The 21970-nt window shown below is 40.8% G+C and overlaps 1 protein-coding gene across 1 annotated transcript; it reads left to right on the forward strand.

The window, feature by feature from the left end:
• The first annotated feature begins 1556 nt into the window (after positions 1–1556).
• On the forward strand, positions 1557–21856 carry Rnf11 (ring finger protein 11). Its single transcript, XM_050136212.1, has 3 exons — positions 1557–1821; positions 20114–20283; positions 21251–21856. Exons 1-3 carry the CDS (start codon positions 1699–1701, stop codon positions 21420–21422), a joined length of 465 nt encoding a protein of 154 aa, XP_049992169.1. The 5' UTR covers positions 1557–1698; the 3' UTR covers positions 21423–21856.
• The last annotated feature ends 114 nt before the right edge of the window (positions 21857–21970 follow it).

Genomic DNA, 21970 nt, shown 5'->3' on the forward strand with positions numbered 1-21970 from the left:
TAATTCAGCTTGATCCACCTGACAAAAAGCACAGAGACTACGAACTCAGGAGACAACTAACCCAGACTGGAGGGTCAGAAAAAGCTTCCCAAGGGAAATGAAATTGAGTTCGGGAAGCATGTATGGGAATAATGATTAGCCCACTGAGAGGTCAGGAGTAGTTTATCTGTGGAAACCCCAGCCAGAGGGAGCAGTCTTTGGTATAATTAAAAGCACGTTGGCCATCTTGGATTTTATCAAAGAGGGGGCAATACTGCTAATGAGATAGATATTTCTTTGTTCATTTGTTTTCAAGACAGTGTTTCTCTTGTGTAGCCCAGGCTGGCCTGGGTCTTTGAACTCAAGGGATCTACCTCCCTCTACTTCCTAAATGCTGGGATTAAAGACCTGTGCCACCACTGCCTGGGGAGATAGAGATTTCTTGAGATTATTCTGTGAGCAGTACTGAGAAGCCATCAGAGATTTTATTATTTTTTTATTTATTTATTTTTTTCACGACAAGGTTTCTTTGTGTAACAGCCCTAGCTGTCCTGGAACTAGCTCTTGTAGACTAGGCTGGCCTCGAACTCACCAAGATCCGCCTGCCTCTGCCTCCCGAGTGCTGAGATTAAAGCATTGTGCCACCACCGCCCAGCAAGATTGTATATTTCAAATGCAATTATATGGCATTCAAAAACAAAAGCCACCTCAAACGTTCAAAGGGTGGGATGGGAGCAATGATGAATGCGGGGGAAACAGAAGTGTTGGGATAGCTCAGATTAGGGTGGTGGGATAAAAAAAGATTGGAAAGTAGGGTGTGCCATTAATGAGTGTGGACTTTATTCTGAAAGGATAAAGGAGAAGCTATTTTTTTCAGTAGCTACGGAGCCAGTCCACGAACTAGCTCCGTAAACCAAGATCCGCCTGCCTCTGCCCCCGGGGTGCTGGGATTAAAGGCGTGCGCCTCCAGGAGAAGCCCGGCAGGAGAAGCTATTTAAACACCTCAACTACCTGCTTGAACCATTGAGCTGCGGGCATAGAAACGTCAAGCAGGGGAAGAGTCTCTGAGGACGTCGCGCAGGTGAGGGAGCAACCTCGGGCCGCGAGCGGGGCGCTGGCCGGACGCCAAAGGGACGCCGGAGGAACCGGGCAGGTACCCAGTCAGGACCTTAAACTCACAGCCCCGCTGGGGGCGGGGCGCGCGGAGCCCGGGGCGGGGACGGAGCACGCACGGCGGCGTGACGTAGGCCCGGCTGGCCTCGTTCTGGCTGCCGCCGCCGCGCTGAGGCGGAGTAGGATGAGGCCCCGGGCCGCGGCTCCAGCGTCGGCAGGGGCAACAGCAGCTGAGGCAGCAGCTAAGGCAGCCGCGACGGCCGCGCCCCCCGCTCCTGACCTGGATTAGGCCCAGCAGCCCCGTGGCCGCCGCCGCCCCGCGGGGGGCGGGGTGGGGGAAGCGCTCGGTCTCCCCGCCCCCGCCCCCCTCAGGCTCCCGGCGCGACCCCGGCGCAGCCCGCGGCCTAGCCTCGCGCCCCCTGCCCCGGGGGCTGGCATGAGCGGCCCCTCGGCGGCGCCGGGGCGCGGGGGAGCCGCCGCCTGAGCCCCCGGGCCTGCCGCCTCGGACTCCGCGGCGCCGAGCTCGCTGGCCGCTGAGTGTGCGAGAGACCGGGTCCCAGCTTTCTTCCTCCCCCAGATCGCACGCACACACCCCAGCCCCGGAAGATGGGGAACTGCCTCAAATCCCCGACCTCGGATGACATCTCCCTGCTTCACGAGTCTCAGTCCGACCGGGCTAGCTTCGGCGAGGGGACGGAGCCAGATCAGGAGCCGCCGCCGCCATATCAGGTAGGGGAGGGTGTGTGTCGCGGCGGGAGGGGAGGCGGCTCAGGCCCTCTGCCCTTGGCCTCCGCGGCCTAGCCTGGGGGGGGGGCACTGACCCCTTCGGGGCTGGCCTTGGGTGTCTGCTGCCCAGTCCTCGGACGGGGAGCGAGCGGTCTCGCCTTCCCCTTGGGCACCGTTTGGGGACGGTGTTCTGTCCTTGAGTTCAGGAATCGCGTCTGTAATCATATCCCCTTGGCTGGTGTCTGGTAGTTAGCTTCTGGAGTTAAGGATGACATGGTTTTCCTGCCTTTATGTCTGAGTTGTGTGATTTCCTCAAGAGACTGCCAACAGGATTATGGGTTGTGGGTAGGTTGTCAACCCCCCACCCCTTTATATTTGTGTCTTCTCTCCCACCCTATCTTTGAGAATTGGTTCTGGTAGGATGTTTTTTTTTTTACCATCTACTTGAGAGGTAGAATTCCAAGTGGGGATTTTAGCCTTCTCTTCATGAAGAGTTACTTGTTTATTTATACATATGTGGTAATTTTTAAGCCCCTCCTCTTTTGCTCCACCCCTGTGACACACCTTTTAAGTAAGTTGACTTAATGAAACCTTGATTATCTTGAACATTAGAGACCTTTCAGCATGACTTGGAAAACGCCATCTGTTACTTAAGGCCTTCTCTTGATAAAGACTTTTTTTTTTAAATATTTATTTATTATGTATACAATATTCTGTCTGTGTGTATGACTGCAGGTCAGAAGAGGACACCAGACCTCATTACAGATGGTTGTGAGCCACCATGTGGTTGCTGGGAATTGAACTCAGGACCTTTGGAAGAGCAGGCAATGCTCTTAACCTCTGAGCCATCTCTCCAGCCCCCTGATAAAGACTCTTGAATGGGTCTTTCTAAATGATACTCAGTAAACTCCCAGGTGGGTTTGAATGCAATTCTTTAGTATTTTCCTGAAGAGAGGCCAGTTTTCTAACTGGGTAGTCGCCTTTTGATTTTATGTGGTGACATCATTAGTTTTCTTTTCTCAATTCTGTGTAAAGCAGTTTCTCATCATTGGGAGAAAAGGGATCATATATGCTGATTTCCTGACCCCTTTAGGGCTCTTTGGTTAGTCCGGTCTTCATTGTAGCCTCGCAGAAGCCTCTGTATTTCAGGCTTACCAAATCAGGCTGTTGACAATTTTGTCTTCACACCAGGTGATCTTTCTGCTAGGATCCTTTTCCCCAAGGTTGCTCAGGTGAACATCTAATCCTCTTTAAGGACTCAGCTCAGTATCTGAAGTCCTGACATTCCCCTCCTTCCTCCCTAGATTTCCTGGATATGTTCCCCCATGAACCCTCTGCACTTATAGAAGCAATACCGTGCCTATAATAATTTAGTATCTTTGTTTAGGTAATGTTGTCTCATCCTTGAAATATGTGTTCCCCTCCCCTTGTATAAGCTGAGTTTGAGACATTTTCAGGTGCTTTTTTATACCCCAGCATCAGATTCATTGTAGATACTCCAACTGAGATAAATGAAGAATAAAAGCTCCGTTCTCAATGTTTCATGCGATTTCTGTCACATAAAAATGCAGTATTAACTATACTTATGTACCCTGTTTCTCCCAGCTTGTTTAAGTTGCTCCAGGAGCAGACTCTTATTTTATCAGTAGCAGGAATTGAACTGAGAGCCCTCCTGTACATGCTAGCAAAGCACTACTGCAGAGCTATGACTCCAGTCTCCCTGCCCCCTTTTTAAAGGTTTTATTTTCAGTGTCTCACAGAGTCACCCAGATAGGTCTTGAACTTTGTCCTACTGCCTCATCCTCCAGAGTTGCTGGAATTACAGGCGTATAACCACCAGACCTCTCTTTCACGTATCTGTCCATAACTTGCTGTTTCTCCCTCTACGATAGCTATTGAACAGATATATTTATTTAGGTGTCATAAGCAAACTTCCCCCCAAAGTCTATACTTCTTAGCTTCTTTCTAGGAAAATTGAAATATGACTTGTTCCTTTCTCTGTTACCACTACCATAATTTTAGAGTTTATGGGAACTATATTTTTGTCCTTTCCAACGGGATAAAAACAGTACTTTTTTTTTTGGAATGTGTTATTTTTGACAGTGGAAATTATTGTGGTTGCCTTTTCCTGAAGTGAATGACCCAGCAGATACTGATCTGCAAAGTTAGTATGAATCGGAAGAAAATGGTTACCTTAAAAGGTGAGATCATAAAAAAAATCTTAGTCTGACATGGTAGCTCATGCCTGTCATCCTAGTACTTGGAAGAAGGGCTGAGGCGGGAGGATTGCAGACAGTCAGCTCTACATAGTGAGTTTTATTTGAGGTCAGCAATACATGGTGCATTCTATGCTGGTCTGGGCTAAAGAGTGAGACCCTTTCTCTAGGTTAAAATTCTTTTAAAATAAAGCTGTAGAAATAATGTCCCCTTGAAGTCTTACTAATACTTGTTTTTACATGATTTGGGAAAGTAGCAGTCCAAAGTAAATTATTTATATCTAGACTTTTTAAAAGAATAGTATATTAACATAATAGCTACAGTGATATATAACATAATAGCTATTTTTTACAGAATAGCTTCAGACTGGCCACGGTGGCATACACCTTTAAATCCCAGCAGCTGGGAGTCAGAGCTGGGGCAGAAGTGGATCTTGAGTTCCAGGCCAACCTGATTGACTATCAAGTTCCAGGCCAGCCAGGGATAAATAATGGGACCTTGTCTCAAAAAAAAAAAAAAGAAAAAGAAAAAACAAAGAATAGACTCAGTTGCAATAGGTCTTTAAGTGGGAAATACCTGATTATAACATTAAAAGAGCATGTGTTTGTTCTCCTGTGACAAGTACTTAAAACATAGTTTTTGTATTAAGGTTGTACAGTATACAGGTATGTCAAGGTTCAGCAATTTCTACTAACAGTAACTGACAGACTTTATTTGAGCTTGACATCCTGGTGTGTAGCTTAGTGGTAGAAATGTGCTTAGTATGTGAGACTCTCTGGGTTTTATATGTGCACCAAACAAACGAAGCATAGTTCAAAATAAAACAAATTATGCACCATTATGCATTTGCATGGAGCCCTTGTTTCTTGGGTGTTTTTTTCTTAAATTTTTGTTGCTGATTTCATTTTGTATTTTTATTTCTCTTGTATTTTGAGACAAGGTGTCACTCTGAGACTTAAGCTCCTGACTCAGCCTCCTGAGTGATTGCAGGGGTGAGCATCATACCAGGTTCTGTAACCTATCTAGTCTGGTTTCACCCTCTTCTCTCACCGTGTTCTCAACCTAGCAGCTAGGGTAGTGGGACCACGGTACTCTACTAAACTCTTTAATGGATCCATATTTGATTTTAGAAAAATTTCCTAAGTCCTAGTCCAGCTCTTCCCCTGGCCTTCTGATTGTACTAAGATAGTCTAGGTCTCAGACCTTTGTCCTGTTCTCTGACTGGATAACTCCCTAGGTTTCACCGTGAATGCATGACTGATTCCCTGACCACCTTCAAGTTTTTATTTTTTGTTTTTGGTAGTGAGGGAAATTTTGGATGAGGGACTGCACTGGAGATCAAACACATGCTAGGCTAACACTGTACTACATTCCTGAGCAGGGTCTCCTGTAGCCTAGGCTGGCTCACAACTGACTGTAGCCAAGGATGACCTTTAGAAGAACAGGCAACGCTCTTAACCGCAGAGCCATCTCTCCAGCCCCATCTGAGATTTTTGTCTCCAGGAAAAAATAAGCATACCTAAAAAGCCAAATGCCATTAATAGTAAATATAAGAATTGGTTTAAAAGTTATTGATTAAAATAATTTCACTTTTTTGCCTTACATAATTATTGGCTGCCACAATAAAGTATGCATTTTATGGGAGAATGCTTGAAATCTCTATCCAGAGTGTTAAGGATTACATTCTGTTCAGGAGTTTATGAATATATGTAGATTGGTGTGTCTCAATTTTACAGTATTTATAGGTTATCCTGACTTGTTTCATCTCAACAGATTCATGGTGTATTAAAAGTAATACATGATAGTCTATACTTTGAATTTTTATTTTTTTCCTATACTGGTATAGAGGAGATTTTTGATTTTTGTTTGTTCTGAGACAAGGTCTTTATATGTAGTCCAAGCTTGCTCAGAATAAACTATATAGTCTTAGCTGACCTTGACTTCCTTCGGCAGCTTCCCAAATGCTGGGATTACAAGCTTGCATCACCAGACCCTACTTTGTTACTCTTTAATGCTAGGCAAAAAAACAAAGTCTTCAGCTCTCCTTTAGCCAGGGTATCACAAGGATACTTTTGAACTCTACTATATTACTAAGCTATGTTGTTGGTAGGGGAAGATAATACTAAATGAAATTTTAACCTAAGGATGTTTTTGACTTACTGTGGCTTTATCAGGGTTAACTCCACTATAAATCCAGGAATATCTTTAGTTTGAAATGGATTGTTTGGGAGACAGGGTGTGCAATTCTGATTGGTCTTGAACTTCAGTCAGTTTGGCCTCACCCCCCCAGGTGCTAGTATCTCATGTGGTTGTGCGTATGGAGGCTAGATGACAACCAACCTTAACTGTTATTGCTCAGATGCTGTTGCCTCGATTTTTTTTTTTTTTTTTGAGGTAAGATCTCACTGGTTTGTTGCAGGGTTGACTGGCTAGGGATCCATTATCTATAGCTTCCCAGCTCTACAAAAGTCTTTATTTATTTATTTATTTATTTATTTATTTATTTATTATGTATGCAATATTCTGTCTGTGTGTGTGTGTGTGCGCGCGTGCGCGCGCGCGCGCGCGCGCTCTCGCAGGCCAGAAGAGGGCACCAGATCTCATTACAGATGGTTGTGAGCCACCATGTGGTTGCTGGGAATTGAACTCAGAACCTTTGGAAGAGCAGGCAGTGCTCTTAACCACTGAGCCATCTTTCCAGCTCCCCTACAAAAGTCTTTTTACATAGATTTTGGAGACCAAAGTCAGGTCGTCCTGCTTATCGCAAGCACTTTGCCATCTTTTCTTTTTCGTTTTAGACTCACATGGACCTGTTTTCAAATTCTGACTCTAGTGCTTACATGTAAAATGGCGGGGGGGGGGGGGCTACTTTCACAAACAGGAAAACATTTGTGTTTTGCATATTTTAAATTATGATTGAATAATGCTTCTGTGTGTTATGTATATGGTCATTTGCATGTGCGAATATACATGGAGGCCAGAGGTTGGTTTTTTGTGTTTTTGAAGCAGGGTCTTTTTGTTTCTGTGTGTAGCCCTGACCATTCTGAAACTCATTTTGTAGACTATAGACTGGCCTTGAACTAACAAATACCCCTGCCTCTGCCTCCTAGTGCTAGGATTAAAGACTCTGGATGCCACCATGCCTAACTCCACCTTACCTTTTGAGATACTCTCTCTGAACCAGGACCTCATCAGTTTGGCTGAGCTCACTGTCTTAAGAGCTCCAAGGATCCCTGCCTTCCCAGCACATGTAAAGTGCTTTGCTGTGCCCAGTCAGCCTATATTTGGGTGGGTGCTGGTGATCCAGATTCAGGAGCTCATGAGGTGAACTGAACCCACAGCCCTGAATAAGACTTTCTTTAAAAATATCTTGGCCGGGCGGTGGTGGCACAAGCCTTTAATCCCAGCCTTGGGAGGCAGAGGCAGGCAGATCTCTGGGAGTTCGAGGCCAGCCTGGTCTACAAGAGCTAGTGCCAGGACAAGCTCCAAAGCTACAGAGAAACCCTGTATCTTGTTAAAAGACCTAGTCTAAAGGGTAGGTGATTCAGTGATTAAAAGCCCTTACACAGAAGAACTGGATTTTGTTACCAGCACTTCCATATGGGTCACAATTGCCTAAACATCAGTTCCAGGGGATCCAATGCCCTTTTCTGGCCTTCATGGGCTCCTGCATGCATTTGGTAGTTTTTTTTTTTTTTGAAAAGTCCAGGTGTGTCCTTAAGTTACAAAAAGTAACTTCTCTTTAAAAATCTAGACCAGCAGGACTGGAGAGGTGACTCAGCAGTTAAAAGCACTTGTTCCTGCTGGAGACCCATATTCACCACCCATACCAGTCTCTGGTTTTCTGCATGTGTATGGGTCATATACATAAAATAGACTTTTCTAAGTTGCCCTTGCTTGTCTGAAACTGGTTATGTAGAGCAGATAGCAATCCGGAAAGTGTGTGCTACCATACCCAGTTTAGCTGTTGGGTAATTTCGTAATTTTTGGTTTCCAGATTAACTTCATCAAATGAGAATGATATATTAAACTTTTTATTGATGTACAGCACTGTAAATATTGTAGACATGCAGGAGGTGGAGGCAGAAGTTCAAGGCCAGCCTGCGTGACATCAGACCTTGTTTGAAAGATAAATCAAAATATTGACACCTAGTGACTATTTGGCTAGCATAGAAGTATGTCTTTTCTGTGTTGTCATCAACTTAATTGAGATTCTCATTAATTCCTGCAACAATAGCATAATTGAAGTCTTTTCTACCCTTTCCCTTCTACCTTGCCCCAGATCAGATCCTTTGTGGATTAATCCTTAGTGGTTCTTTGACTAATGTTGATCTAAGTACTCTTTGTGTGGTTTTAACTCTGTGCCTTTCAGGCCTTTGTAGCCCTATATTTTCTCTTATACAGTTTGTAGTCCAACTAGACTGGACAGTTTTGCCTTCTGTGTTGTTTTGTTTTGTATGTCTGTGTGTGTGCCTGACTGCTGAGGTACAGAAGTTCACCTGCCTCTCTGCTGGGATTAAAAAGACTTTGACCATTACTCCATTTTGTTTTGTTGAATGAAAATTGTATGTGTGCACACTTGCACATGCTTACTCACACAACTTGGAGTGCACTTTGTGTTATGGCATAGGTGTGATAATCAGAGGATCACTTTGCAGGTGTCTTCCATTTTCATGGGAATTCAAGGATCAAACTGAGATCTTCAGGCGCATATGTTTGGTCCCAAGTGTCATTACCTGAAAGCCATCTCATAGACCCCTGACTTTCTTTTTTTTTTTTTTTTTTTTTTTTTTTGGTTTTTCGAGACAGGGCTTCTCTGGTTTTGGAGCCTGTCCTGGAACTAGCTCTGTAGACCAGGCTGGTCTCAAACTCACAAGAGATCCGCCTGCCTCTGCCTCCCAAGTGCTGGGATTAAAGGTGTGCGCCACCACTGCCCGGTGACCCCTGACTTTCATTTGTGACAATTGTTGAAATTTTTGTGGTTTGTGTCTGACTTTGAACTGAGTCTTTGAATTAAATGTTATTAAGGATGCCTGTTCCAGTCTGTGTCAACAGTTTAATTCTAGAACTAATGTATAGAGTAACATGAGAAGATGGGCAATGAGATGAGAGTTACTTGGTATAAAAAAAAATCTGAACTTGATTTTCCTAATTTTTAGATAAAACTTGGTTTTAGATCTCAATTTCATAAAACAGAATACTTGCTATAGGACAGATTCTTTTGTTTTTGGAGACAAAGTTTCTCTGTATGACCCTGGCTGTATTGGAATTAACTTATAGACCAGGCTGGCCTCAAATTAAGATTTACCTTGCCTCCCAGTGCTGAGATTAAAGGCATTTGAGAAATTTTAGATTTGTTTCTGTGCTTATTCATGACAGGGTCTGAAGTAGCTCAGGCTGGACTTGAACTTGAAATGTAATTGGGAATGACCTCCAACTCCTTGTCTTTATACCTCTACCTCCCAAATGCTAGGGTTAAAGGCATATGCCATCATACCCAGCATGGTTCTGTTTTTCAGGGCTTTATTTCTAAATGGAAAAAATTTTTACAGATGGCTACTATGAATGTTTTCTTCAACCCCCCCCCCCCACCATGTGCCATTTCTTTGCTTTCCTTTTCTTTAGTTACTTTTTGTTGTTATTGTTGTTGTTCTTCACTAAATTTTAGCCAGGGTAAATTCCAGAAATGGGGATAGTAATTGAAGGGTACTCACAGATGTAATCAGAAAAGTCTTCCTATATGGGCCTGGATGACCAGGAACTTGCTGTGTAGGACAGGCTGACCTTAAACTTAAAGAGCTATCTGACTGTCGCTTTCCAACTGCGGGGATTAAAGGTGTGCAACACACACACTCTCACACACACACGTGCATGTATGAACGCACCCCTGCCCCTAGAAGAAATGGTACATATTTTGCTGTTTTGAGTATGTGTCTTCCAAGTATTGCCTTCAGATACATGGTTAAAAATGATAGGTTTCTATTCTGTATAGCACATTCTATTTGGTATTAATAATAAAAACCCAGAGTCTGATATAAGGGTTAATGCTGAAGATCAGAGAAGCAAAGTGGCCAGCCACTAGAGAGTTCTTTTACCTCTCCTAATACTCAGACCAAAGGAGTGATCCTGTCCTCAGATTGTCTCCTCAGACTTGTCATCCTCAGATTGCAACTTTCTCCACCAAACCTCAGACTGCACTGAGCTCCTGTCTCTTCCTGCCTTATATAGTCCTCTTTACCCAACCATATCACTCCTGTCTCTACCTCCCTAGTTCTGGGATGGATTAAAGGTGTGGGATCCCAAGTGCTGGAATCACCTTTGTGTGAGCTGTTTCTCTTTTAGACAGAGTTCTGTAGCCCAGGGTGACCTTAACTAACAGATTCCTCTGCCTTTGTCTCTCTTTTTGTCTAAAATAAAATAAAAACAGCTCTAACTAATATAAGAAACTATATCAATAAGTACAATAATTGTTTAATATACAGGCAATAAATACGTCAACCATGTCTAGTCCATTGACAAATTCAGAGAAAGTACTCTGTCCTTTGTGTTGTACAAATCTGTACTCAAATAAATTATCAAGTAAACGGAGTTACTAGTAGGTGTTTTGACATTATGATGCCATCTGCAAATGTGTTAGACCCATATAGCTATCCTATGAAATGTGACCATGGGATACAGGTTGAACATGCAGATCGCTTGGTTTAGTAGATAGACAATTGAGTTTTAGAGGTAGATGTGGGTAATGATTATATGTAATAGTACTAAGCTATAAACTTATATTAAAGTGGTAAATCTCATGTATTTTAAAACAAATTGGGAATATTGTGCCATAAAAATCTAGATGTTTCTTTATCATATTTAATGTTGGGTTGCAAGTACAGGATTTTTAGATTAATTTTTCTTTTTATGTGTGTGTGTGTGTGTGTGTGTGTGTGTGTGTGTGTGTGTGTGTGTGTTGGTGCCCACGGAGTCTAGAAGACTTTACAGCTGGAGTTAGTCAGTTGCGAGCTGCCCTATATAGATAGGTTCCAGGAAGCTAACTCTTCTGAAAGAGCTGTGTGTGTGTGTGCTCTTAAATGCTGTGCCATATCTCCAGTCTTATAAACATCTTTTAATTAAATAACCAGCCTGATGTGTGCTCTCAGGAGCTAGATAAGTAATTTTCTTGTTATTAACTAGAAAGCATACAGTAAAGAATCTGAAAGTGTGGAAATCCAAGTATGTTTCTCAGTAGAAATTCTTTAGATTTCTAAATATTCAAAAATCAGTCTTCAAATTTATTTATGTGGTTTAGGAGTTCTCTCCTATGTGGGTCTTAGGGATCAAACTTAGGTCATCATGCTTTCTTATCCACCGAAGCTTCCTGTATCCTCTTTCAATATGTGTTATACACCAAGGAGAAAGAAGTGATGAATCCCTTACTTTCAAGGAACTAGCTGGTTCAGGAGATAAAACTAGTATGAAATTATTAGTATTAGTTTATGGGCTTTTAGGTTTTTTAAAAATAATTTTGCTCTGTATTGCCTGCATGCATATGTGTACATCAAATGCATACTTGTTTGATCCCCTGGATCTGGGTTTACAAGTGTTTAAGCCACCATGTGGGTGCTTGGAATAGAACCTGGGTCCTTTGCAAGAGCAACAAGTGCTCTTAGTTTATCTCTAGTCCCTAATACAGACTTTTGAAGTCTGTTACTGTATGATAGTGTAATGAATCATGAACTTGCCATTTAGTTGATGAGGGCTTCCTGTGAAATCTTACATGGAGCCTTACTAAAAAAGTGAGTAAAAACAATTGAGATGTTCTAGTTAGAAGAGTTATCAATAGGAAGACGACATGAGTTAGAGTTCAGGGAGATATGGAATCTTGTACGGTTAAAGCAACACACAAATGGGGATGTGGCTCAGATTGACTGCTTACCTAGCACAGAGCCTCTGGGTTCTATCTCCAGCATCACATCTCCTAAGCATGCTGGTACTATTTTGACCACTTAACCACACATACTTAAATATAATATAAATATACATATATTATTTATTTATATAATTTGTAAGCTTTTGAGACATCTTATTTTGCTAATAAAAACAATAGCAATTGTTCTCCATGTAATACTAAGATAAAGGAAAGCCTGAGAGAGTATATTAAGATCTAGAACTTAAAGATAATTCTTGTCCTGCTCTTACCACACTTGTAAATATGGCCAACATTTGCTGGTTGTTTGTGGTACATGGGATTGAATCCTAGGGCTTTGTGAATGCCAGGCAAGCACTACTGCTAAGCTGCCATTGTACTGTTAAAACATTTGAAGTAAAAATTTTCTTGGGAATTACTAGATTTTGTGTTTTTGGTTTTTGGTTTTTGTTGTTGTTGTGGGTTTTTTGTTGTTGTTGTTGTTCCAGACAGGGTTTCTCTGGCTTTGGAGCCTGTCCTGGAACTAGGCCAGGCTGGCCTCAAACTCAGAGATCCACCTGCCTCTGCCTCCTGAGTGCTGGGATCAAAGGTGTACGCCACCAGCTGTGACTGGATTTATAAAATTCTTTTTTACATTTATTTACTTTATTGGGAGAAGTGGCATGTCACAGTACACATGTGGAGTTCAAGGTAACTTGTAGGTATTCTCTTTCCTCCATGTGTGTTCTAGAGCTAAAACTCAGGCTTAAGTTGTTTAAGAAAGACTAGGTATGGTGACACTTTTAATCCCAGCCTTCCTTTGGGAGGTAGAGCCAGATGGATTTTTTAGTGAACTCCTGGACAGCAAGGGCTGTGTAGAGAGACCCTGTCAAAAATATTTTTTAATTAAAAATTTAAAAAATATTTTAAAAATCTTTAAGATAATTGTACTTAGTTGTACAGTTTTGACCACACTAGCTTCGAACTCACAGAGGTCCACCTGCATCTGCCTCCTGAGTGCTGGGATTAAAGGCGTGCGCCACCACTGCCTGGCTATTCGATTTGTTTTAATGAATTGAAAATACCCATAGCTACATGTGGTGGCACACCTTTAATACCAGCACTCAAGAGGCAGAGACAGGTGTATCTTTATGAGTTCTTTGTAACTAGTCTCATTTATATAATGAGTTCCAGGACAGCCAGGACTATTTAGAGAGACCCTGTCTCCAAAAATTAATAAAAGGGGGGAAAAGAATAAGAAATGACCATATGTTTAAGTCTACTTTGTCATTTGTATGTATACATGCATGCATCTGCATGTGAGTGCACACACCACCTAACGAGCTCTCAACATTTTATAACTTTCTTTCCTATGTTGTCCTACAAACCAGGGATACAATTTTTATTTTTTTTTCTAAGTTTTATTTATTTGTTATATACAGTGTTCTGCCTGCATGAGTACCTACGCCCCAGAAGAGGGCACCAGATCTCATTATAGATGGTTGTGAGCCACCATGTGGTTGCTGGGAATTGAACTCAGAATCTCTGGAAGAACAGTCAGTGTTTTTAACCGCTGGGCCATCTCTCCAGCCCCCTGGGATACAATTTTTAAAACCTTGAAATATTCTATTAAATTGATAATTTTTTTTTCATTTAGATCATTTTATTAAGGTGTGTATGTATGCTGGTAAAACTGGTGGTAGTAAAGATGGTAGAATGTTTCCCATCTTTGCCATTGAGCATTTTAAGAATCCTGCAAGCAGTTTCCATTTGACAATAACCACCAGTTTGTGGTTACACTATGTATAATCTAGGACTGGATAGGTAGGCAGGAGAGGCCAATTTAGCCAACCTGTGCTTGACTACTCTGGACTACATGATTGTCTCGAATCAGAAACAAAACAAAAATCCTTAAAATAAATGGCAAATGGGCAGATGTCTTTGCTCTAAACAGCTTTACATTTGCATTCCAGAGTTCTGTGAGTTTTAGTCTTACCTACATTTGTTCTCAGAACAGGATGAGATGATTTTGACAGGGGGACTGGATTCCAAACCTTCAGCATATTGGCCAGGAACCCTGCTACTGACTGAACTATATTGCCTCTGAAAATACAAGTTTTTAGTTTTAGCCATGACCAACTTATTTCATCATTTGAGCTTTTAGTTTTGACTAACCCTAGGTCATTGGAACTGCTCTTGTAATTTTCTAAAGAGTTTTGCATTGTTTGACATGATCTCACCAACTCAGGCTATTCTGGAACTTACTATTTGGAGCTTTACCACTGAGCTGTATCCTTATGCCCCTGAGGAAAACTCCGAAAGAAAGTCAAAATCCAGTTTTTCATTTGAGGACTTACAGAAACTGACATGGTAAAATGGAATTGTGTAACAGAAAGTACCTGCAGTACATGGTTTAGTACAGTCTCAGCATTGAAATCCAATGCATTTCTATTGTGCGTGATAAAACAGGAACCACCTGTGTAGATTGTACATCTGAATAGAAAGTATAAAACAATCTAGCTAGTCTAATTTTAAGTGACCTTGAAACACTCAGGGTTTTAGGTGAGTATACTAGATCCCTGTTTCTTTAAACCTTAATCTAAAATATTTCACTGGGGTTTTGGAAATGTTATCATTTTAGTAAGTTGTTTAAATGATTTTAATTAAAATAGATCATCCTTCCTGTCCCTCCTATGTCTTCCTCCTGCTCCATCTCAAATTCCTAGCCTCTTTATTTTTGTTACATATGTTCTTTTTTTTTTCTTTTTGGTTTTTTCGAGACAGGGTTTCTCTGTAGCTTTGGTGCCTGTCCCAGAACTAGCTCTTGTAGACCAGGCTGGCTGTTAACATATGTTCTACATTTATATACAAACATGTAAATACAAACCCTCAGAGTCTTTTGTTCAGTGTTGCACATGTATATATGTGTATGCATGTATATATACGTGTGTGTATATTATATATATGTATATGTAAATGATTTTAGGCCAGACCGTTTGGAGTTGGATGACCAATTAGGGGGCTCATCTTGTTGAAGACATCCTTATCAGTTGTCACACGTTGCATATAATTCTTTGTTAAGGGGTGAGGCTTGGTGAGAATTCTTCCGTGTTAGCATGTCTCCCCCCCAAAAAAACTTTCAATATGCACATGTCAACATAAAATAAAACTTCTCTATCATAAAAATTAATGCCTCATGGGAGAACACTTGCTTGGCATGTTCAAAGCCCTGGGGAAGATACCTGGCACTTTCAGCAAAAGTAAAAGGATATGTACTACTAAGTGACTTTTACTGTTTTATTAATAAATAAATAAAACCCAGGAATTAAATATTAGGGATAGGGAATAAACCTGAGAGATCCACGGAGCGATGGAGAAACAATCACGTGCTTTCTTCTCTACCTTCCGGATTCGAAAATCCTCGTCTTCTCCTTCCTCGTCTACTCCTTATTCCTCCTTTGTGTCCCTCTAGCTTCCTCTGAGTCCACCAGGAAACTCTGGTCAGCTCCGCCAGCTGAATGTGTACTCTGCCCTCCAAACCAAGGTCCAACTCCATTAACAGTATTGGAGCGCTAACACAGACAAATTTCCCACAACATACTACAAAAGAACAGTAGGTGAAAAGATCCATAGAAGACAAGAAAATGTATGCAAGAAATGTCATTTCTCTAGATGGTGGTATTTGTCCTATAAAAATACATGGACCTAATTTTTAAAAAAGCAGCCAGCAAACCAAAGGATGATTAACATTACTCATAGTCAGCTACCATTCCATACCTACTGTTTTTGGTGATGAGGAGAAAATTGGGACTATCAGCCATTCATTCCTGGTGTAAATTCAAAGTGGTACTGGTGCTTTGGAAATTGGCAGCTGTTCAAAAGCTTGTGGAGAGTTTCACTCCTGAGTATGTACCAGAGAAATGTTAAGTGAATTTCTGTAATAGTGTGACTTTATGATAGCATCTAAATCAAAACAACCCAAATTCTGGTATATTCAGAGGGTAGAATAGCAAAACAAAACAAAACTAAAACCACCCTGGAGAGTAGGAGTTGTTGAAAGCATTCTGAGTGAAATAATAAACACAGAAATGATTGTTACCCCTGCCCCTTTGAGACAGTATGCCCAAGTTAGCATAGGATCCACTGTGTTCTGGCAGGCCATGAACTCAATTCATTGCCTCAGGCTTCTGGAATAGAAGGCTTGAGCCACTACACCAGGTCATATAATGGTACAATTCTGTCCCCAGGAAATGCTTAAAATAGGCAAATCTATAGACAGGTAATAAATGCAGAATTTCTTTTAAAGGGGACAAATTCTCTAAAATTGACTGATAATTGCATAATTTTATAAATATGAAAGCCTACAAAATAGTATTTAATTTTATCTAGGGGAGAGAAAGATGCCTAAGTACACATTTTCTTTTGTGTGGAGGGGAATGGAAGATGGCGGGGAGGGGAGTAGTGTGCTATGGCCAATGTGTGGACAGCGTTTAGAAGTAAGTCCTCTCCTTTACCAAATGGTTCCTGGGTACTCTGACTGGGTTTGACAGGCTTAGTGGCAAGTTCCTTTAGCTGTTGAGCCATCTCTTTAGCTCTGAAATGAATTTCAACAGGATCTTGCTGTGTATCTTTGCTCTAGAACTCACTATATAGACCAGGCTGCTCTTAAACTCACAGATCTGTCTGGGTCTGCTTCCCAAGCACTGGGAAAAGGCATACACCATCATGCATGACTACAGTTTATTTCTTAATAATCCATATCTGTGTGGGTATGTATGCAGAGTACAAGTACCCACAGAGGTCAAGAAGAGAGCATCATAACCTCTGGAGTTGCAGGCAGTTGTGAGCTCCCCCAAATGGATGTTGGGAACTTGAATCCTTTGCATGTACTCAGAGTGTTAACTGTTGAGCCATCTCTCTAGCCCCTTAAATTTAATAAAAAAACAGGACTGAGGTTGTTAGAGTTCTTGTTTGCTTAACCTAAGTGAAGATTAGGATGTAACAATGTGTTGGACACTAATCATAATCTTACAGCTGATTTCAACAACCCAGAATATAGAAGCAGGAGAATCAGAAGTTCATCCCTGGCTACTAAACAATAGTCTAGGCTACATGAGATCTGCCTTAAACAAAAAATACCAGCCTGCCTCCTTTCTTGGAGTACTCTTTTTCAAATATGCAGGCCATTTTGGCTTATACCATTAAATGTAATGTTTCAGTATCATAGATCTGCAGGCTTTTATTTCTCCATGTATGTATCATTGGGAAACTACATATAAATGTAATTTGCTCTTTGGGGGTTGTCCCTCACCCTTTTATGGTCAAAATTAATGAATCATCTGAACTTAAAACATACGCCGAGACCAACTATTCCAAATCTTCCTTTTTATGGCCTTAAGTGTAAGTCTGGCAAAATTTAGAGAAAACATTCCCAGTAAGAGATTGCAGCTGGAGAGGAGGTGGTGCCAACAGCAGCGTGTAAGGAGAAAAATCAAGAGTGAGCTCTCATTTCCTACTGGCTGAAATATACAGCTGTTGGTGACAGACTGCATTCTTTAGTAGTGACTTTATTTTTCCTTCACCACAAGCCAGACTTGTACTATTTCCAGCCTTGGATATTATTTAGGCATGTCCCCATTTCATTGTGTTAGTTTCAGAAATTGTAAAACTTCTAACTTGAAAAACAATTTTTGAGAGAGGGTCTATGCCAAGGATGACCTTGAACTTTTGATTTTCTTGCCTCCACCTGAATTGCTGGGGCTCCAGGTATACTCTACTACCATGCTGGAATTGAATCCTGATTGATAGTGCAGACACATTTTCTTTGTTGAGGGGTGGGAATGTAGACAAGGCTTGACACAGGGTCTCTCTGTGTAGGCCTGGCTGTTCTAGAATATACTGTGGCCTCAAACTCAGACCCTCTGCCTCTGCCTCCCAAGTGCTAGAATTAAAACCACATTTTACATTTTCATTTGTTTCTTTCTGCATTTGCTCTCCAGCACAACAAATGTTATATAAATTTTTTTTAGTGTGCCTGAACTTCTTTTTGTTTTTTGAGGAGGAGGAGGTGGGTATCTAACCCAACAATTTTCCTTTGCCCTGTGTGAGCATATTTAGTCACCATATTTTACTACTTCCTGTTCATTTTATATTGCTTTCTATACTGCTGCATGTTTGTTTTTTCATGACAATGTTTCTTTGTACAGTGTTGACTGTCCTGGAAATCACACTGTAGACAAGGCTGGCCTTGAACTCACAAACTGGAGGAACATTTTAATTTAAAATTATCTCTTGAGGGCAAATACTTTTCAAACTCCTCCTACAATGCAGATTCCTGTGAGAAACCAAGTAAAGCCTTAAGGAAAATATTGTTTTGAAATTTACTTGCTTCTCCAGTTGTGAATATCATTATCTCAATTTGTGTTTGTAGAACAAATGTGTTATCCTATCAATGGTGGTTGGGTAAGACTAATACATTGCTTGGGAAGCTCAAACAATAGGCCAGCCTGGGCTTACATATGCAAGACCTTGTCTCAAAAATGGGGAAGTTGGGCATGAGGTGGCTGAGTTCAATCCCATGAACCCACATATTGGAAGAAGAAGCCCAACTCATTCAATTTGTTCTCTGACCTCAAACACTAAATACAGAAATACAAGTAAAGGGGAAAAAATCAGAATAAGGGAAAGGAGGAAGAGGAATCAGAGATGAGCTAGCCACCTTGAGTGACTAAACGAGGTCATTGTAGAGTGGCCTAGACACTGAGTTCTGTACTATTTGTGCTCTCTTTACCTCTTGTTTATCTTTATTTACTTGAGTTAGGTCACACTATGTATCCCCGGCTAACTTGGTATAGATCAGGCTGGTCTTAAGTTGGAAGAAATCTTGGTCCCCTGTGCTAGGGATTATGTGTAGGTACCTCACCACTTGCCACTATAACATTCTTTAAAAGGTGGGGAGAGGAGGACCTAAGGTGCAGAGGTCTTAAATAATAATTTGGAAGTTCTCAGTTGAGAAGGTTATAGAAAAAACAGAAATATAGTTTGTTTTTGGACCCAAGTTAAATCTAAAGCAGTAAGCTAAGTATTGTCACTTGGAAAAGAAATGCTGATTGCAATTTGCATATAGTTTTCTTTTTCCTTTATTGCTCCTTAGTCTAAGACATTAATTTTTATAACATTTTGTAAAATTCTGATGTTACATGATACAGATTACAGAAATATGAGTACCTTAAATTTTCAATTTTGTTTTGTTTTTGTTTTTTAGTTTCTCTGAATTCCTGGCTGTCCTGGAACTCATTTGTAGACCAGGCTAGCCTGGAACTCAAAGAGATCTGCTTGCCTCTACCTCCCGAATACTGGGATTAAAGGTGTGCCACCACTGCCCAGCAGATTTTCAATAATGTATCTTGAGTTGGAATTATATGCCTGGGGTGCAGATTACTGTGTTAGTCCGAATGCAAAGTATTCTTTTGTATTCTTAGAAATGGTTATGTGGAGATATGAACCCAAGGCCCTTTCCATTGAGTACCAGCCAGTCTGCCCATTTGTTTTCACAAATTACCCTACTGATGCTTTATGCAGATTTTTGAAGGCCAGTGTTTCTACTAATTAGTGATTTAGATTTCATAAACTGATAATTATCTTTTTGTGCTGTTTCCTTGTATATAGGAAATGATTTATTGGTAAATATTTAAGGGTTATACTTTGAGGTAGGAGAAGGTGGCAGAAGTGAGCAGTAGCACCTATACAGGGTAGAGTTTACCTTTAATCCCAGCAGAGGCAAGTGAAGTTGGCCACATAGAGAAACCTTGGATTAAGCCAGAAAAGATGAAAAGAAACAGAAGCAAATATAGACATAGCCCTTGTCAGGTTTTATAAATTTACTTTCACTATATTTTTTGTCAAAGTCTCAAGTATAGCTCCGGCTGGCCTTGCTTCTTCAATCTCTGTTGGGATTAAAGGTGTGTGAAACCATATCTGGCTCCAGTACGTCTTTGTTGATTTTGAAATGCTATTCTGCAGTTCAGAGCAGAAGTGTCTAAGGTCAGTGAGATAGTCAAAACTGTTGCATGATTTATCCAGCCTCCCACTTTTCTCAGGGCCCATTTTCCTTCTTTAGCTAAGTAATTTAATATACCCCAGAAAATGGGTTTTAAAATAATTTTTTCCTGCACTTTTCATATTTAGGAACAAGTTCCCGTTCCTGTCTATCATCCAACACCTAGCCAGACTCGGCTAGCAACTCAACTGACTGAAGAGGAACAAATTAGAATAGCTCAAAGAATAGGCCTTATACAACATCTGCCTAAAGGAGTTTATGACCCTGGAAGAGACGGATCAGAAAAAAAGATCCGAGAGTAAGTAGTAAATTTGTATTTTGAAGATTTGTGTAGCTTTTTTCTTTTTGATACTGGAGATTGGACCTAGGTGTCCACCATTAAGCAATGTCAGTGGTAGGAGAGAATTCTGAAAGGAATTTTTTCAAGCCTAATGAGGAATTTCACTGTCTTGAGATTTAATAGGGACAGCTATTTTGAGGAATATCAACAGAAATTATCCAATTTACTGTGTTAATGTTTGTCTATATAGCACCATTTAATTAATACCGGTACTTAAGAGCAAGATCTGCCTAGAACACTGGCTTTGAGCTAGTACTCTAGAGTAGAACTGGATTTCTTCTTAGACTATAGAAAAGTGCAGTGGACTTGAAAGTGTTAGGACGACAGTTTTAACTTAGAGCATCAATGTGAGTAGACCAGAATTAGTCATTCTGTTTTTGCTTTGTTTTTGAGTCAGTCTTTTACTATATAGCCCTGACTGGCTTGCTTCTGTCCTCAAAGTACTGGAATTATAAACGTGTACCACCACCACAGGCCCAATCATTCTCTTTTTACATATAATGAATTTAATATAATGAATATACTCCTGTTTACCCTGAACTCAGTGCAAGGAAACAGTTGACTTGATTTCCTACCTAAAGCATCATAGTAGATGTGTCCTGTAATTAACTGTTTTCAGGCACAAAATGAGTTTGACCCTTAATGTAGTTCTCTTTGCTCAGTTAGTTGCTCTCAAGGCTTATGAATTAACAAGAGATCAAAATAAAATAATATTGATGGATCAGTGCATGTTAGGAAAATTTCAGTTTGCATGCTTTTGGTAATGAGTTAATGGGTAGCTTTAAAAATTTTAAAGATTTATTTATATTTTGGTTTGTATTTTGCTTGTATATGTATGTGTGCATTTGGGTTAACCCTGTCTTTGTAAAGAATTCTGGAATAGGCTACTTAATGAAAATTTCTGATTTCTTCCTTGTCCCCACAGGTGTGTGATCTGTATGATGGACTTTGTTTATGGGGACCCAATTCGATTTCTGCCGTGCATGCACATCTATCACCTGGACTGTATAGATGACTGGTTGATGAGATCCTTCACGTGCCCCTCCTGCATGGAGCCAGTTGATGCAGCACTGCTTTCATCCTATGAGACTAATTGAGCCAGGGTCTCTCATCTGACTTCAAGTGAACCATCACTTTTGGTGGTTTTGATCTTTTGTCACTGAGCCCAAAGAGCCAGGGATTAGGAATTAAGATCATGCACAAAAGTTTCCTAAAAATTCCTGGATGGCTGCAGATGTTGAGGAAAGTATGTGATATTTTAGAAACTTATGGGGGAAAGTAGGATGGATCGTATTTTTATGTAAAGCCTTGACCCAGTGTTTATAATTGTTATTAGACCTTGTTCTTGCTCCACTACATAGGAATTGTGTAAAGTGTAACAGCAATTGTACATGTTTAAATTGTGTGTGTTGAAGATTAGGAAAAAGATAGTTGTTATTTTTCCTAAATGAGATAAGTTTGTTCTCCCTTCCACCCAAATTCTTTTATGAAGCATTTGGGTCAAGGTTTTATTAAAAGCTACATTTTATAACACTGGCACAAAAAAAAAGTAGTTTTAAGCTTGTTTGCACAGTTCTTTTTTTCCATTGGAAATGGAATTCATTGCCTTAGGTCTTTTTAAATAGTGTATTATTATCGTTGGGGC

The sequence above is a fragment of the Alexandromys fortis genome, unplaced genomic scaffold, assembly GCF_014885135.2.
Source record: "Alexandromys fortis isolate MF-2015 unplaced genomic scaffold, M_Fortis_MF-2015_v1.1 scaffold_13, whole genome shotgun sequence".
Classification (NCBI taxonomy): domain Eukaryota; kingdom Metazoa; phylum Chordata; class Mammalia; order Rodentia; family Cricetidae; genus Alexandromys; species Alexandromys fortis.